General features: G+C 39.1%; 1 protein-coding gene across 2 annotated transcripts; it reads left to right on the top strand.

Annotated features, from left to right (window-relative positions):
* The first annotated feature begins 14,179 nt into the window (after window positions 1-14,179).
* LOC109158481 (mitochondrial carnitine/acylcarnitine carrier-like protein) lies at window positions 14,180-17,566 on the top strand. Of its 2 annotated transcripts, none has more exons than XM_019306401.1 (4): window positions 14,180-14,372; window positions 15,115-15,194; window positions 15,746-16,137; window positions 16,965-17,566. In XM_019306401.1, exons 3-4 carry the CDS (start codon window positions 15,746-15,748, stop codon window positions 17,467-17,469), a joined length of 897 nt encoding a protein of 298 aa, XP_019161946.1. In that variant the 5' UTR covers window positions 14,180-14,372; window positions 15,115-15,194; the 3' UTR covers window positions 17,470-17,566. The 2 variants fall into 2 exon arrangements, with proteins under 2 accessions (XP_019161946.1, XP_019161945.1); XM_019306400.1 differs by having other exon boundaries at window positions 14,181-14,372; window positions 15,115-15,189.
* The last annotated feature ends 1,560 nt before the right edge of the window (window positions 17,567-19,126 follow it).

Below are 19,126 nucleotides of genomic sequence, written 5' to 3'. Positions count from 1 at the left end.
CACATAGACAAACAGGAAAAACACCCGTTAGCTCGAAGCTAAGTATAACCACACTCAACCCTATAAAGCATTCTAGCATACACTTTGAAAACATTTGATATCTTTATAGCAATAAGCTAATCTCAAATCATCTTTAGATTATCATATTCTTTCTAGATGCTTGCACCCTATAATATCAGCTGGCATGCTTATATATGTATAAAACCGATCACGTATATTCATCAACATATAGACTTCTCAAATAACTTAACAAGCAACTCATGCTTACGGATTGGATCATTTTAAAGGACTATACAACAGGTATTTACATGCTTTCACATTCTTACCACATAACTTGATAAGTAGAACTTCTACTACAATACGATAATCATGCTCAAGGAATATCTTAAGTTAAACTTCTCATTAAACAATTCTCTTACGATGTTGTGTTCGCATACAATCATGTATAACATTATGATCATACGTCACATGCAATCTAGTGCAACAACATATTCATACTCATATGCAATCTCGTGCAATTATATAATCATACTCTTATGCAATCAAGTGCAACAATATACTCATACTCATATGCAATCTAGTGCAACAATATACTCATGCTCATATGCAATCTAGTGCAATAATATAATCATGCTCTTATGCAATCAAGTGCAATTATATAATCATACTCTTATGCAATCTAGTGCAACAACATATTCATACTCATATGCAATCTAGTGCAATTATATAATCATACTCTTACGCAATCTAGTGCAACAATATAATCATATTCTTATGCAATCTAGTGCAACAACATATTCATACTCATGCAATCTCGTGCAATTATATAATCATACTCTTATGCAATCTAGTGCAACAATATAATCATATTCTTATGCAATCTAGTGCAATTATATACTCATACACTCATTTATAAATTAGAGTGCTTTCTGTGGAGGTTTCTTTGTTACTTTCTCGAGTCTCTCTTGACTCTCTTTCTTTCTCTCGAGTCTTTATTGACTCTCATACTTGAGTCTCTGTTAACTCTCTTTCTTGAGTCTTTGTTGACTCTCTTTCTTTCTCTTATACTCGTAAACGGCTTAGGGTTTCACAAAAGTGTGACTCACCCCATCGAGAACGGCATAATTCCGACCCAATATCTCCTACCATCTACGGAACCAATCCCGTGGTTCAAACTCTGTGGAATCAGGTATCGAACTATTAGTGCACACACCCCCTAACCAGGATTCCAAGCCTGGCGGGAAGTTTCAAACCTCGTTACGTGGGAATACGCCGCGTTACATATACTGGGACCGCAATGTCCATAAATATCTCCCAAGAGGAACATAGTCCAAACGATATCCTCCAAAACCTTACCGATATAGATAATACATAAATATATCTCTCATGCATCAAACTCATGCATGCAACAACTCTACTACTTCTCAATGCATCAAAGAATGATATACCACATACTTATGGTTACTTAAAGTATTCTTGGGCTCACGTTGGCCCCTTATGCGTTTTTGAAATATGACACATGTGAAATGCCAAAATTCTCTATAACATGCTTCTAAATCATGTATAAATTAGCATGAAGTATTCAAAAATATATCATCATGCTCGATTTGCAACATAGCAAATTCTATACATTTCACTCAACAAATATGCTTCTTTTCTCATTGATCAAATAACATAATTTAATCATGCTTTCATAATAAATCATATTCTCAAAGGATCATGCTTCTTTACTCAATAAAATATCATCAGATCACAATAATGAAATAATTCTTCATACACAGTAAACTAGCAAATCATTTACTATGTAGCAATTCTTCACATAATCCTTCATAACATACTTGTTTTTAAACTAAATTTAACGAAATCAAAGACAAAACGTGCGTCGAGACGATCCCGAAGAGCCGAGCCACAAGGGCCCGTAACACTCGGTCCGAAACAACACGTAGCTGAGCCACAAGGGCCCGGCCATTGCACAAAAATCCTTCACAGACAATACTCAGGGACCTGGGGCGGGACTCTTCATTGTCCGCCCCTGGAGCACCGCTGATGCGCCGGGACTAGGCAACGGCCCTCCTCTAGGGCCGTGCCCTAGTCCCGTGCCACAACGGCTCTAGCCGGTGGCCCTTCTGATGCGCCGCGGCTAGGGCCGCCACTCTGATCTGGTGCACACTGTGTTGTGCACCAGATGGCATTTCTCCTGCAAAATCTCATCCAAACAAGTCCAAAACAATCTCAACAACTCACAAACACATGCTAAATCACTTCTAAGCATAAACGCATCAAAAACTCATAGTTTCTACTCATTTCTACTCAAAACTAGGCTTCACAGAGCCAAATTTAAAGAGGAATCCATGGGGTTATACCTCTTGTAGCCTAATCTTCTTGCTTGGATCTCTTCTTCCTCTTGACCTAGCTTGAGCCTCCTTCACCACCTACACTTCCCAAACACACCTTTTATCCTTAACCTAGAACCTCAAAGACTAATGAAAACTAGAAGAGAAAAGAGGCTAGAATGAAAGATGAACAAGCTTACTAGGTTGTTGTCTCTCTACTTATTCTTCGACGACAAAAATGTGAGGAAGAGGCAAAGAATGAGATCAGGAAAATGAGATGAAATAAGGTGGTTTATATAGGGTTCAAAACCCTAGGATGATTCACAATGATTGGTTGAGGACAAAGGGGTAATTTCCCAAGCTAAAGGATGAATCAATAAGGGATTTTGGATGTCTTGTGGTCCACCATGCAACATGAACCATAGGCTAGAAATGTTATCTTTTATTACTTTGGGGTTGAAAGTGAATTTTCCCAAAAGCTATATGGATGAACATTTGTTCAAAATCCCTTTTGAATTCTCCCGGTCTCACTCAAATAAAATTCTTGATTTAAATCTTGGTACGCGAAGTACCCGAAAACTTAGGGATTTTCGAATGGGATTCATTTCTTCGGTGTCGAATTAATTTTAAAATACGACAAAATTATTTTATTCAAACACCGATTGATCACAAAATTTTTTTAATGGAGTGAAAAAGATACTTTGGGATTTCTTAATACTGAATTTATAAAATGAAATTTTGGGTTGTTACACTCTATCCCCCTTAAAAGAAGTTTCTCCCCGAAACTTAGAAGAAACGGGTGGATCAAGTTCTCGAAGAGAAAAGGTGATATAACCAAAAGGTTAGAATTTTCTGTTGGAAGACTTGGGAAAGATTTAGGAATCTCTGAGTTTTTATCTATCTTATCTAAAATCTAGCAACTACACCGACGAATCTAAAACTGAACTTAAGAGCTTAACTAGTTACCTTGATTAAAGCCTCCCGAGGAGTCGCCTGGTGGCATGTAGCTTGGATCCCAACCATAGGGAGACCATCTCTGTACATTCTCAATCCCCATCCTTTGCTCCATGACTGCAGCCCTTTGATCAAAGTTGGCAAAACCATAGCTCACTTGAGCATTCAGATTGTCAAAACGGTTGTTGATCATAGCATAAAGATCCTCGTAAGTAGGTCCCTGGGGCCCACTCATATACTCCTGTGGTGTTCTCTGCTGAGTAGCTGTAAATGGTGCTCCTTCATGGCTCATGCCAACTCCTGTATCGGTTCCCATTGCAACCCCTTCTCCGCTAACCTCAGCTATGTGTCTTGATTCGATTCCAACACTCGACCACTTTCTTTGTGGTACATTCAAACTAACCACAAGTGCCATCTTCTCGTCCAAGGGCTTCTTAGCAATGTCAGCTAGGGTCAAATACTTGTTCTCATCAACTTGGTACAACTCGTAGTATCTCAGATTGACGGCATTCAGAGCTGACCTTGTAGTCCTTTGGATTCTTTCTCCCATCTCAGGTAAATTCATCTTTTTGAAAACCCAACTCAACATCATGCCATAGTGCAGATTCTTCATGTTCTTTGCCTTAAAGTAAGCCATGTGCTTAAGAATCAAAACTGGAAAGTTAATAGCGTGACCAAATCTCAACATAAAAGAAATGGTACATGTCCAACTACCAATCTCTGTAGAGTTGTTCCTACACAGAAACAAGCACTCTTCTATCAACAAAACTAGCAATTTCTTTTCTCCAGTCAAAGTAGGTTTCTCGGGACGATATTCCTTAGGGAACTCTTCCTCACTCCCGATCATGTATCTCAAATACTCTTGATGTGTCAACCTGCGTGGGCAACCCAATCCTCTCGATCATACATATCCAACCCATCCATCGGTAAATCAAACCAATTTGACAATTTCTGCGGTGTCAATTCAACTTTCGTGCCTCTCACATTAGAGAGACAACCGAAGTTACTCCTTTCTTATGTTTTGTGGACAAATTCTCATAGAATTCAATCACTAAATCAGGGTAAATTTCCTCTTGGATTCTCAAAAATTTTCTCAACAAACCTCGATTCTCCAAAATACTATTAAAATCTTCAGAAAAGAACTCGGGGAAATAGGTCTTACCTCCTATTACCGAGTAGGTAGGCGATTTCTGACTAGTTCCCTCGACTTGTTATTTCCCTTTCACCATTGTGGTCCAAGCTTTGCGGTCTTCATCTTGTTGAAATTGCAAGGAATGCTTCAACTAGTATTTTTCTGGTAGTTGGTATGACTTGGGGAAGACACTCTTGGAGTTTCCTTGATGAAAGATGTTGTTTTGGAGAAGATAGGCTTTTGGTTGAGGTTGAGGCAGTGTGCAGCGAAGAAGAGAATAAGAAGATGATGGTGTGAATCTGATCTCTCGACTTTGGATGAAACAACACAAAGGTTTAGGGGGGTGGGGCTTGGCAGCGGCTCTCCCAATACCGCGCCAAGGCCCGCCGTCAGCAAAGCTGACACGGCCCCCAGGTCACGGACCATTACGTGGTCCGTGACCACGTTCCGTCACAGGAACGGGTCCCGTTCCGGCCCGTGACCTAGACCCGCTACTGGGTCGGGTTAACCGGGTCGGATCCGGTTCGACCCTGACTCAAAATCGGTCCTCCGACTTTGTCAAATCTTCAAATCGGGTAAAAATTGAGTGTAGTCCTTCACTTTAAGACATCTCACTTCTTTTAGTCAATTCTTTGACTTCCCAATTCCTCTTTCGGGATTTGTTCGAACTAAAATAAACTCGAAACGAATCCTCGTCTAATTCTTCCTTAACGAAGATGGATTCTTTCTACTCTTACTTTACTTGCGTAGAACGCTACTTCCAAAGTTACTTCTTTTAACATGAACTCTAATCGTTCCCTAACGATTTTTCATTCTTACTCATATCTCCTTTCATTCTTCTAATTCTCTTGTTTTCAAATTCGTAGCATTCAAATTTAAGCTTTACTCTAAAGCAACTCAATTTGCTTTTAACTTTCCAAAACTCATAGATTAACACATCTTTTAGCACCTTGCAACAACTTATAACAGTTTCTCAAACATTCACATCTATTTAAGCATCCAAGCAAAAGTAACGCACTCATACCAAGTTAGAGTGTTACCTTTCTCGAGCTTGAGATCTCCAGCCTGAGTCTGTCTTATGACCATAATCCTCCCTGGTCCAGTTTCTCAAGTACGTTCTTGCTGTGTTTCACCTCGTCCCTGATTCCCATTTCTTTGTGGACCTCCTCTCGGTGGGTAGCCACGTCCTATAGCTTGATTCGGTGCCTGGTAGCTCGGACTTCTAGGTGGCTGGCTCGGGTTCGTACCATGTGATCCTTCCGTCTTTGGGGAACGACAAATAGCGGCTCTATGACCCGGCTTCCCACACCAGAAGCAAACTATAGGTGATCCTCCACAAGTGGTCTTAGGATGATCCTTGCCACATCTCGAGCATACCGAAGTCCCCTCTCTCGGTGGTCCTCCGGCTCCAGCTCCCTGTCTCATAGTCATGCTTCTCCTTTCTCCACCTCTATGGTCAAGTCTACTCGTCGGATACTGTGTCCCTTGCTCGTTTTAATCATGGACACCACTCTCATGCCTGGTGGTTCCGGATCACCTTTGAATAACATGTACTCCCCTTTCGGTCCTCTCATTATCACTTCCTGCTCTTCACATAAGATCTTGGCCTTGTACTTGCCTAACCAATCCAGTCCTAGGATCACGTCCATACCTTCCATTTCCATTTTAATGAAGTCCCTGAGAAAGATCACTCCCGCTATCTCCACAGGCAAGCCTTCCAAGATATCTTTGCAAACAATCGATCTTCTGGAGGCTAGTCTAATGCTTATCTTCCTTTGACTGGTAGGCTGCCATCCAAACTCTTTCACCATCTCCGAGGATATGAAGGAGTTAGTAGCTCCAGAATCGAAAAACATCGTAGCAAGTGCGCGATTTACCCGAAACGTCCCCGTGATTAGCTCCGATGGTGCGACGGAATCTATACGAGTGGTGAGCAGTCTCCCTTGCGCCCCTCCTCCTTCGATTACTTCGCAGAGCGGCATCGCAGAACTCTCTTTGAACATGATCAGAACAGATCATTCTCGTTAGTACGACTACAATTTAGCTGATTCTAACTTCTCAAGCTTAAGACAAACTTGCAACAAGCAAATCATACTAAGCAACAAAGGCATCTCTTCTACTTTAACAACTTAGCAAGAACAGCTTCTCTCCTAAGCTTAAACTTTCAAACTCTTGGTTTTTCTCTTTCAACTACTCTCTTTGCTTCTCTACTTTACTCAAAGCAGTTATCAAAAGCATAACAAGCACATTGGTAAATCATATAAACGAAGCACAAGTATAAACTCGTATACTTTCACATTAGCACTTTTACAAAACTTCCACTTTCAAACTTTAACTTTCACAATCTCAACTTTTAACTTTCATTTTAGCTTCTCATTGAAAAACTTCTCTATTTCACTTTCAGAAGGTAGAAACAAGCACTTTAAACACATTGATAAAGCACAAAACATATAAGCAATCACAAAGGAATTCACGACCTCTCCGCGTTCCTAACTGATACTTAGAGTTTCTCTTAACTCTGATTCTCATACTTGGTCACTGGACTTAGAGTCCTTCTCATCTCAGTTTTCATAACTTAGGGCTTTTTCCCTAATCTTATCCTTCTTAGGATTTCACTTAAGGTTCTTATCTTAGCTTATCTTCCTTAAGGCTTCAACTTAAAGGTGCCTTAACTTGTCCTTCCTAGGACTTTCACTTTAGAGTTTCTATACTCAATCTTAAGGGTCAAACATCCTAAGTTTCCCGCGGTTTGTACCGCTCTTATACCAATTTGTAACACCCCACTTTTCTAACTCTTAATTACATCTCTAAACATTAATTAACATAAACTAAGCAGCGGAAAACTAGAAGATAATTAGTGGGAGTGTCACCACCACAACCACCACTCTTTGGTGATTGCACAGGCTAAAAGGGGTAAAACTACAAATAATATTAAGTCTGGATACTAAAAATAAATACCGGAAATGTAAGGGGGAAAAACGTCACCCAACACAGTCTACATCAATCCTCAAACATAAAGTCATAAGTCTAAATCCATAACCTGATCATAATTAGAACTAGAGTTTAGACATCTCAAACTAAGAGACAAATCTAACTCGATCTCTTCTCACTGCTGAGCCCACCTGAAAGAGGTTTTGCAAGCAACACATAGACAAACAGGAAAAACACCCGTTAGCTCGAAGCTAAGTATAACCGCACTCAACCCTGTAAAGCATTCTATCATACACTTTGAAAACATTTGATATCTTTATAGCAATAAGCTAATCTCAAATCATCTTTAGATTATCATATTCTTTCTAGATGCTTGCACCCTATAATATCAGCTGGCATGCTTATATATGTATAAAACCGATCACGTATATTCATCAACATATAGACTTCTCAAATAACTTAACAAGCAACTCATGCTTACGGATTGGATCATTTTAAAGGACTATACAACAGGTATTTACATGCTTTCACATTCTTACCACATAACTTGATAAGTAGAACTTCTACTACAATACGATAATCATGCTCAAGGAATATCTTAAGTTAAACTTCTCATTAAACAATTCTCTTACGATGTTGTGTTTGCATACAATCATGTATAACATTATGATCATACTTCACATGCAATCTAGTGCAACAACATATTCATACTCATATGCAATCTCGTGCAATTATATAATCATACTCTTATGCAATCAAGTGCAACAATATACTCATACTCATATGCAATCTAGTGCAACAATATACTCATGCTCATATGCAATCTAGTGCAATAATATAATCATGCTCTTATGCAATCAAGTGCAATTATATAATCATACTCTTATGCAATCTAGTGCAACAACATATTCATACTCATATGCAATCTAGTGCAATTATATAATCATACTCTTATGCAATCTAGTGCAACAATATAATCATATTCTTATGCTATCTAGTGCAACAACAGATTCATACTCATATGCAATCTCGTGCAATTACATAATCATACTCTTATGCAATCTAGTGCAACAATATAACCATATTCTTAGGCAATCTTGTGCAATTATATACTCATACACTCATTTATAAATTAGAGTACTTTTTGTGGAGGTTTCTTTGTTACTTTCTCGAGTCTCTCTTGACTCTCTTTCTTTCTCTCGAGTCTTTATTGACTCTCATTCTTGAGTCTCTGTTGACTCTCTTTCTTGAGTCTATGTTGACTCTCTTTCTTTCTCTTATACTCGTAAACGGCTTAGGGTTTCATAGAAGTGTGACTCACCCCATCGGGAACGGCATAATTCCGACCCAATATCTCCTACCGTCTACGGAACCAATATCATGGTTCAAACTCTGTGGAATCAGGTGTCAAACTATTAGCGTGCACACCCCCTAACCAGGATTCCAAGCCTGGCGGGAAGTTTCCAACCTCGTAACGTGAGAATACGCCGCGTTACATATACTGGGACCGCAATGTCCATAAATATCTCCCAAGAGGAACATAGTCCAAACGGTATCCTCCAAAACCTTACCGATATAGATAATACATAAATATATCTCTCATGCATCAATCTCATGCATGCAACAACTCTACTACTTCTCAATGCATCAAAGAATGATGTACCACATGCTTATGTTTTTGAAACTATTTTTGAGCTCACGTTGGCCCCTTATGCGTTTTTGAAATATGACACATGTGAAATGCCAAAATGCTCTATAACATGCTTCTAAATCATGTATAAACTAGCATGAAGTATTCAAAAATATATCATCATGCTCGGTTTGCAACATAGCAAATTCTATACATTTCACTCAACAAATATGCTTCTTTTCTCATTGATCAAATAACACAATTTAATCATGCTGTAATAATAAATCATATTCTCAAAGGATCATGCTTCTTTACTCAATAAAATATCATCAGATCACAATAATGAAATAATTCTTCATACACAGTAAACTAGCAAATCATTTACTATGTAGCAATTCTTCAAATAATCCTTCATAACATACTTGTTTTTAAACTAAATTCAACGAAATCAAAGCCAAAACGTGCGTCGAGACGATCCCGAAGAGCCGAGCCACAAGGGCCCGTAACACTCAGTCTGAAACAACACGTAGCTGAGCCACAAGGGCCCGGCCACTGCACAAAAATCCTTCATAGACAATACTCAGGGACCTGTGGCGGGACTCTTCATGGTCCGCCCCTGGAGCACCGCTGATGCGCCGGGACTAGGCAACGGCCCTCCTCTAGGGCCGTGCCCTAGTCCCATGCCACAACGGCTCTAGCCGGTGGCCCTTCTGATGCGCCGCGGCTAGGGCCGCCACTCTGATCTGGTGCACACTGTGTTGTGCACCAGATGGCATTTCTCCTGCAAAATCTCATCCAAACAAGTCCAAAACAATCTCAACAACTCACAAACACATGCTAAATCACTTCTAAGCATAAACACATCAAAAACTCATAGTTTCTACTCATTTCTACTCAAAACTAGGCTTCACAGAGCCAAATTTAAAGAGGAATCCATGGGGTTATACCTCTTGTAGCCTAATTTTCTTGCTTGGATCTCTTCTTCCTCTTGACCTAGCTTGAGCCTCCTTCACCACCTACACTTCCCAAACACACCTTCTATCCTTAGCCTAGAACCTCAAAGACTAAAGAAAACTAGAAGAGAAAAGAGGCTAGAATGAAAGATGAACAAGCTTACTAGGTTGTTGTCTCTCTACTTATTCTTCGACGACAAAAATGTGAGGAAGAGGCAAAGAATGAGATCAGGAAAATGAGATGAAATAAGGTGGTTTATATAGGGTTCAAAACCCTAGGATGATTCACAATGATTGGTTGAGGACAAAGGGGTAATTTCCCAAGCTAAAAGATGAATCAATAAGGGATTTTGGATGTCTTGTGGTCCACCAAGCAACATGAACCATAGGCTAGAAATGTTATCTTTTATTACTATGGGGTTGAAAGTGAATTTTCCCAAAAGCTATATGGATGAACACTTGTTCAAAATCCCTTTTGAATTCTCCCGGTCTCACTCAGATAAAATTCTCGATTTAAATCTTGGTACGCGAAGTACCCGAAAACTTAGGGATTTTCGAATGGGATTCATTTCTTCGGTGTCGAATTAATTTTAAAATACGACAAAATTCTTTTAGTCAAACACCGATTGATCGCAAAAATTTTTAATGGAGTGAAAAAGATACTTTGGGATTTCTTAATACTGAATTTATAAAATGAAATTTTGGGTTGTTACACTCTATCCCCCTTAAAAGAAGTTTCGCCCCGAAACTTAGAAGAAACGGGTGGATCAAGTTCTCAAAGAGAAAAGGTGATATAACTAAAGGTTAGAATTTTCTGTTGGGTGACTTGGGAAAGATTTAGGAATCTCTGAGTTCTTATCTATCTTATCTAAAATCTAGCTACTGCACCGACGAATCTAAAACTGAACTTAAGAGCTTAACTAGTTACCTTGATTAAAGTCTCCCGAGGAGTCGCCTGGTGGCATGTAGCTTGGATCCCAACCATAGGGAGTCCATCTTTGTACATTCTCAATCCCCATCCTTTGCTCCATGACTGTAGCCCTTTGATCAAAGTTGGCAAACCATAGCTCACTTGAGCATTCAGATTGTCAAAGAAGAAGTCCCATGTTTCTTGGACTCACATGCAAACATCTTTGCACTGTATAAACACTTGCCTTTGATGATAATGTCATCATTGTTCTTAATTTTTTCGAAGTGATCCAATTCAAGAAATCTGGTTTCAACCTCTTTTTTTTTTTTTTTGGAATAGATGGAGGCAATGGCTGGTGAGATGTATCTTTCTCTGCAGCTCCTGCTTCCATATCATGTTCCACATTTTGCAGAGGAGGTTGACTTCCAGACCCACCAACACTTTCCATCTATAATGTAATAGTAGGAAAGTATTAGTAAATAGGAATCCCTCATTTTAGATACAAGGACAAATTCATCATTATTATTTATTACACATATTTCAGTTAATTGCACATTTCATCATGTATGCAGAATTGCACATAAATGATTTAAGGGTCACATATCCATAAACTTCAAACTTGATACTTGCACAGTTTCACATTTACAAGTTACAATTTGTAACTTACAAAGAAATCCATAATCAGGCATTTAAGCTAAGTAGCATACATCTACTTTAGAATGTTCATCATTTATATAGATTTCAGACACAGAGGCTAAGGCTTCCACCAAATCAGGGGAAATTATTCCCCAATTAATTAACCCTTTAAGCCTTTAAGGACAAGTCAGTGACATGCAAATCTGGAATCTGGAACTTCTCAACAGATTCACAGTATCATATATATACTTTATAAGTTTATAATGCTAATCATTAATATGGATTTTACACACAGGGCTGACAGGGACTAGGGTTCCACCAAATCATAGAATCACAACAACTGAACAAAGTATAACAAATTGCACATTCAAGTGATCAACTAATCAATGGACAAGTGACATGCAATCTGGAACTTCTCAACAGATTCACAGTATCACAGTCCATAGAAATGATACAATCATAGAATCACAACAAAGTATCACAAATTTCACAATCAAGGGACAAGTGACATGCAATCTAGAACTTCTCAACAGATTCACAGTGTCACAGTCCACAGAAATCAGAATCATAGAATCACAAGTCACAACAATGTATCACAATCTATAAAACTATAATCTAATAATCTATAAGATTAGGGTTTAGAGATTACTTTGGTTCTCCAAATTAAACCCCCAAGAACAAAGGGCTTCGATTCCTAGCCAGCAATCTGCAATCCATCGGTCAGGTCAGGTCACCGTCTCTGCGTCTCACTCTCATAGCCCCGGTCGCCGAATTCAGGGGCTACCAGAATAGGGCTTCCACCGACTGGCCGAAGAGGCGAAGACTAATAGCTTCCACCGGAGAAAACTGGGAGTGAGATAGTGCTTAGAGTCTCACACTAAGAGTAGAGAGTGGAGAGATCAGAGAAGAGAGAACTGAGAAGACTCTGGAAGAGAGATGTCATAGAACGAGAGAGTTCTCTGGAAGGGAGTGGAAGGTGACTGCGCAAATGAACGAAAGAACTAGGGTTTCAGCCCTTCATCGCATTATATATAGTCATCCCACACGACGTCGTATACTTAAGGCCTTACCAACCCTTACCCTAGCTCGAATATTCAGCCGAGTTCGGATAGCAAATATAGCCCCCTACCAAATTTGATTAACCGTCTTCTATCAATGCAACGGATCAGATATGGATGTTCAGATACTGCACTGCCCTAACTAGACCACAAGGTCATTAGCCTTTAGCTTTAAATTTGTTTACATACAATTTACGTATTATCAACTTAGAACAATCTTAAAATTACTTGATATGATATATGTATAGTTAACATATTATGTACTTACTAGTTACTGCAAATGTAATATTAACTAAATGGAAGGAAGAAAAACAAGACCACACTAATTTAATTTCCCCAATTCTGTTGCTATCGCGGGCAGAGGGATGGCAATTCTACCGCACCCAATAGATTCCCCACATCCCCTTACGGGTTTTAAAATACCCGCACAATTTGGGTAATGGGTGCGGGTATTGGTGGAATTTTGTATACCCGCACGGGTATGGGGGCAAGTACGGGGGGAGGTATCCACGCCCTGCACCCGCACTTATATATATATTGTTATTAGTATTCATTTATTATATAAGTTTATGTATATTTTATAATTAAAAATTCATAATGAATTAAACTCCTTAGTTTTCTGTTAATAAAAATTGAATAGGAACAGCACAAATAACATAATGAGTAAACACTTAATACAATTTATACTACCAACACAATTTTAGTTTCAATTAAGAATTAACTTCATTGGCTCTTATTAAATTTTAGAGTTACGTTCAAACTTATAAAAAAATCCATGTGATAATTAGAATTTTGTAGTGTAAAATTTTTTATTAGATTTAAGTGTAATATTAATAATTAGAATTTCGGGTTGGGTATTACGCGCACCCGCAAAATCCCCGCGGGGGCGGGTATGGGATAGGAATTTCATTACCCGTGCGAGTGCGGGTGCGAGTGCGGGGAGTGGGTTGGGAATGCGGGTGCGGGGGCGGGGGATATATCCCTGCACCCACCCCGCCCCATTGCCATCCCTACACGGGCTTTACGCAATCGATCGAATTAGATAGATATCTCTTCAACATATGCCATCGAAAGGATCTTGGAGACCCACCAAATTACAGTTACGTTAGCGCAGGAGTTTTCTTGGTCGCTTTCAGTGTAAAAGTGTGTACGTAGGCACGTAGCTTCCTTGTACAAGAACTCTTTCTCTTAGAGAGCTTGAGTAAAATGCAAAGAACAAACAATGGAATAGACATATGCCCATAAATATTAAGTCATTTGTGACTTATTCAATGAACCACACATGTTATAAAAGATTGAGCTACATAAGACCAATATTTTTTATGAAAATATATTTTCTGTATGTTGATCAAGAGCAGCTGATACAAAGTATATAAAGACATGAAATAGAGATCTAGTCTAATACTACTAATATAATAGAGATCTAGTCTAATACTACTAGTCGAGTCCTAATATTTTTAACCGTAGTAACACAAAAAATTATAAGAGAATTTAGAAAATAAAATAAAATAAAGCGAGAAGACAAATATGTCAAAATCAGTGCACTGTCGATCATGAGTCATTGGAGTAGGTGATTTGGTCACTCTGTGACTCTGTGTATTTCCCAATTTTCTTTTCAATTTCCTTTTTTATGTGGTTGGCAGGCAATAAAAACGATAATGTTAATTAGGTAAGAGATTCTTTGGGTACACGAATCACGAATATGAGATACTACATTGCTGTTCCTTGTCGCAGTCACATATATTCTTAAAGTTTTAGTTGGGTTGGGGCCTTGAAGAGGTGAGTTTGCCGCAACAATTTCGTCTGCCTCCTCGAATCGTCTCCCTCTCTTGCAGGTATGGATTTACCCAATCCCTAAATTCTTCTTGATTAAGGTAAAAATTTGATCTTTTATTCGATTGATTGATGTTACTGGGATATTCTTGGTTTTTAGGCTAAAAATTGGGATTTTTCTGTGTATCAGCGTGGGGTTCCGAGCCACCACAATCCCTTTCTTGTCCCCATTTGTGTGGCTCTTACTGGTTTCATGATTCTGTTATGTCTTAATAGTAGTTTGAACTTTGAAACCATGAGACATTCTTGAATTTGCACATTCAATCACTTGGAAATTGTAGAAATAAGAAAGGAGCTTCTTTTATTCATGTCTCTGCAAATTACTCATCTATTTGTGTTGATGACCTGAAAATTGGGAACTTTGTGATACCAATTTGGTATTTTTGAGTGGCGAGGGAAACCCGCAGTAACTATTGAGGGTGTGCATTCTGTGACCCTAGATGGTAGGGGACCACAAGAAGGTTAACCAGCTTAGGTTGCCCATAGCTAACTGGCTCAAACCAAGAAGACCAATAGTTTACTCCTGTTGGGAGTCGAACTTGTAACCTTGTAGTTACCAATCAACAGCCTGACCAACTTCCAATCAACAACCTGACCAACTTGGCTAGGGTTGCCCCTACCAATTTGGTGTTTTTGTTTGCATTGTTAAGTGCTATCTCACTCTCTCTTTGTGCACCATGAAATGTATTCATGTATCTATTGTACTCGTCTGATTAACTGCTGTATTGTGTCTATCAATTTCAGGTGCGGTTGGCTCATTGCCCTAAAGGTCTTAGATTAAGGACTGGGGTTCATCTGAGATCAAGGAAATCAATTGCAGTAAGGTTTTTGTAAGAGATATGTATTTACAATATGATGTTAGAAACATATTCAATGTAATAATGCATTTAAAATTGAGTTAACTCCTGACATCCTGGCTTATAGTTGATTGAAATTGCCATCGAAGAAGTGTTTTAGAGGCAATTTACTTGCTCCTTTTGACTAGACATACTTATAGCAGCCTCACTTGGTGACTAGACATACTTATAACTAAACATCTGTGAATTATGATCGATGTCATACTGAAAATCAGATTTTAAAAAAATAAATAAATAAATAACGTCTGCTTCATGATTGAATCTACTGTTCTCGGTAAAGTGTTATTACCCTGTGTACCTAATCTTGAGTGTTGTGTTTGAGAATCAAATGACGTTGTAATAATTAAGTTGATTAGTCTGTGCAAAGCTTCACGATATTCTTGGTTGTATTGGATTGCTAGTTATGTTCTCGGTTAAGCTTTTTTCCCCATATATTATTATTGTGGAATGATTTTGTCAAGGATGTTGTTATCTCGGGAAATGTTGTTATCGATTATACAATTCGTGTATTTTTGCAGATGGGTGATGTTGCCAAGGATTTGACTGCCGGGACTGTTGGAGGGGCGGCGCAATTGATATGTGGTCATCCTTTTGATACCATTAAGGTGAAGCTACAAAGTCAGCCGGCTCCCCTTCCCGGGCAGGCGCCGAAATATTCGGGTGCCATGGATGCTGTAAGGCAGACAGTCGCTGCAGAAGGCCCGAGGGGTTTGTACAAAGGCATGGGAGCCCCGCTTGCGACTGTGGCTGCCTTCAACGCTGTGCTCTTCACGGTTAGAGGTCAAATGGAGACATTGGTGAGGTCTGAACCAGGTGTCCCGCTTACTGTGAGCCAGCAAATCATTTGCGGGGCAGGGGCAGGAACTGCCGTTTCTTTTCTCGCCTGCCCAACTGAATTAATCAAATGCAGGTACGTTTTCTAGTGTATCAAGTACTCACCCTAGAACGTAATTTCCAGTAATTCGATCCTTCCTAGACATTGGTTCCATCTCGTATGCTAGAATTAAGGACGTGATAGCAGAACTAATCTCCGGAAAGGAATAGATAAATTATTGGAATTGGTATTATTATTTAATCGAAGATGGTTTGATCTCAAGATAATACTGGGAATCATATTCGTTCTTGGCAATCATGACTCCATCGGAATAGAATGCCAAAAAGAGTTAGTGATCGGAATAGAATGTGAAGCCTTAGTTTCAGCGAGAAAAGTGATTGTATAAACTTGGCATCCCGAACTTTTTTTATACGCTTAGATATGAAGTCAGTGGGCATGATGCCCCCAAAATGCTTACACTAAGGTGTCCAGTGCGCCGGCAATGTTGCAAAACTCCAGCCTAGGCGCCGGTCAACTGCCTAGCGTATCACCATAATCGGTAGTCTAGGCCCTGACCGACTAGGCCACTTAGGCCCTGACCGACTAGGCCACTTAGGCCCTGACCGACTAGGCCGCCTAGTCGGTCGATTAGCTATTGTTTTTTTTTTTTTTTTTTTAATGGGTTATTATGTTGGTTTGAGCGAAATAACGCTAAATTATTCAAATTCTAGATTTTTTTTAGTATTAACTATTAACGTATTAAATAGTTTATAATTATTAGTCTTTAAAAAATTAGAAAAAATTTAAAACAATTTTAATAAATAAAAAATAAAATAAAAAAATACACGAGGCCCCCGAGCACCTGAGGAGCGCCTAGCGATTTTTTGTCAGTGCCTAATCTAATTTTTCCCATGCAAATGCAGATTGCAGGCGCAGAGTGCGTTAGCTGTAGCAGGTGGAGCTGCGGTGGCAGCAGTGAAGTATTCCGGGCCAATGGACGTGGCGAGGCAAGTCCTCCGGTCCGAAGGAGGCACGAGGGGCCTCTTCAAGGGACTGGTCCCCACTATGGCTCGTGAAATACCCGGAAACGCTGCAATGTTCGGTGTGTACGAGGCCATAAAGCAGTACCTTGCAGGCGGGCAGGACACTTCGGGGCTGGGACGAGGCTCTCTGATTATAGCAGGAGGACTGGCTGGGGCTTCCTTTTGGATTTCTGTCTACCCCACCGACGTGATCAAGAGCGTAATCCAGGTCGACGATTACAAGAAGCCTAAGTTCTCGGGCTCCATCGACGCCTTCAAAAAGATCTTGGCGTCGGAGGGAGTGAAGGGCCTTTACAAAGGATTTGGACCAGCCATGGCTAGAAGTGTTCCAGCAAATGCAGCTTGCTTCTTGGCTTATGAGGTTACAAGGTCCAGTTTGGGCTAATAATATAATGCCTTTCTTAACCATTCATTCTCAGCTTTTCAGCTAGCCATTTCTCATTCAACAATTTATTCTTATTTCATAACAATTTTATTCAAAATACTTAGTTTATAGCTTTCAATTTAAAAATACTTTATTGGGAGAATTGCACTTTAATCTTTCCATTAACAAGGCAGATAAATTTTTTTTAGTACTATTGACTTTGTTACAATGGATCTGAGTCAAGTTACATTGTAGTATTTACTTTCTCAACCTATTGAAGCACAAAGAGTCAATGCCCTCACTGGAGATCAAACATGTAACTTCTCATTCAGGAGAGCCATAATCATGCCACTCAACCACAAGGTCTTTGGCATACAAATATAGTGCAAATTATGCTGTGCAACCGAATGTACCATGCACATGGTGCATTCGATGTAAAACGACATCGTTTTGGTTAAAAAACGTGCGTCCCATTTAAAGAAGAAATCAGGTTCGATTCCCGGCAATAGTATTTTTATATATCCATAAATTCATAACTATATAATCATAAATTTATAACTATATATCCACAGTGAATGAATGAAGTAAAAATCCACAATGAATGAACTAAATATCCACAATGAATGAATGAAGTAAATATCTACAATGAATGAACTAAATATCCACAATGAATGAACTAAATATCCATAAATTCATAACTATATATCCAGAAATTCATAACTAAATATCCAGAATGAATGAATGAACTAAATATCCACAATAAATGAACTAAATATCCATAAATTCATAACTATATATCCAGAAATTCATAACTATATATCCACAATGAATGAATGAAGTAAATATCTACAATGAATGAACTAAATATCCATAAATTCATAACTATATATCCAGAAATTCATAACTATATATCCACAATAATGCTATTGCCGAGAATCGAACCTGAATTTTTTTTTTTAAGTGGGACGCGCGTTTTTAGTCAAAACGACGTCATTTTGCATCGTATGCACTATGCGCATGGTGTATTCGGTTGCACAGCATAACTATTGCATACTTTTTTTTTTAAATTGTAAATTAGAGCTTAGTGGTGCCGTGGTGGTATTTCACCTCCTATTTCTATTTTTTCTTCTCAAACTGCAATCCAACTCCATAAATTTTGTGATAAAAAATGTGGAACGTCTCAGTGATCTAAATTTTTAGTCAGTAAATTGTGGAGTTTGAGTGCACGTAAGAGTATGTGAAATTTCCCTATCAAAACATTTTTTTTTTTTTTTTGTAAACCACGAGGTGGTATGGATCTTTCTCTATCCGTTTAACGATTCAAGTCCACCCGACTAATCTCTGTTCGCTCCGGAAGGTACGGGAACTAGCCCAAAAAGAATCGTCACTTGTGAGACCTGAACCCAAAGAAAAAAAAAATAAAAATAACGTGAAGAGCGCACGCGGCGGCGCGAATGTGCAGCCCACTCTCCCCTTCTCTGCTTGCTTCTTTCCTTTGTGGGACCCACACAAGGGGACAAAATCCCTAACCTCATGCAAGCAACTCTCTCCTCTCCTCTCTCCTCCACTTCACACCTTTTGCCTAAAATACCGTGAACAACCCCCTTATGGGATTGCTCTTAAAGACAACATCCCTAGGTTCACTCAATTTCCTTGGTCTAGTGGTTTGTGGTCCTAA

Source organism: Ipomoea nil, unplaced genomic scaffold (genome assembly GCF_001879475.1).
Source record: "Ipomoea nil cultivar Tokyo-kokei standard unplaced genomic scaffold, Asagao_1.1 scaffold2818, whole genome shotgun sequence".
Taxonomy (NCBI): Eukaryota; Viridiplantae; Streptophyta; class Magnoliopsida; order Solanales; family Convolvulaceae; genus Ipomoea; species Ipomoea nil.
This window is presented reverse-complemented; position numbering and strand designations above follow the sequence as displayed.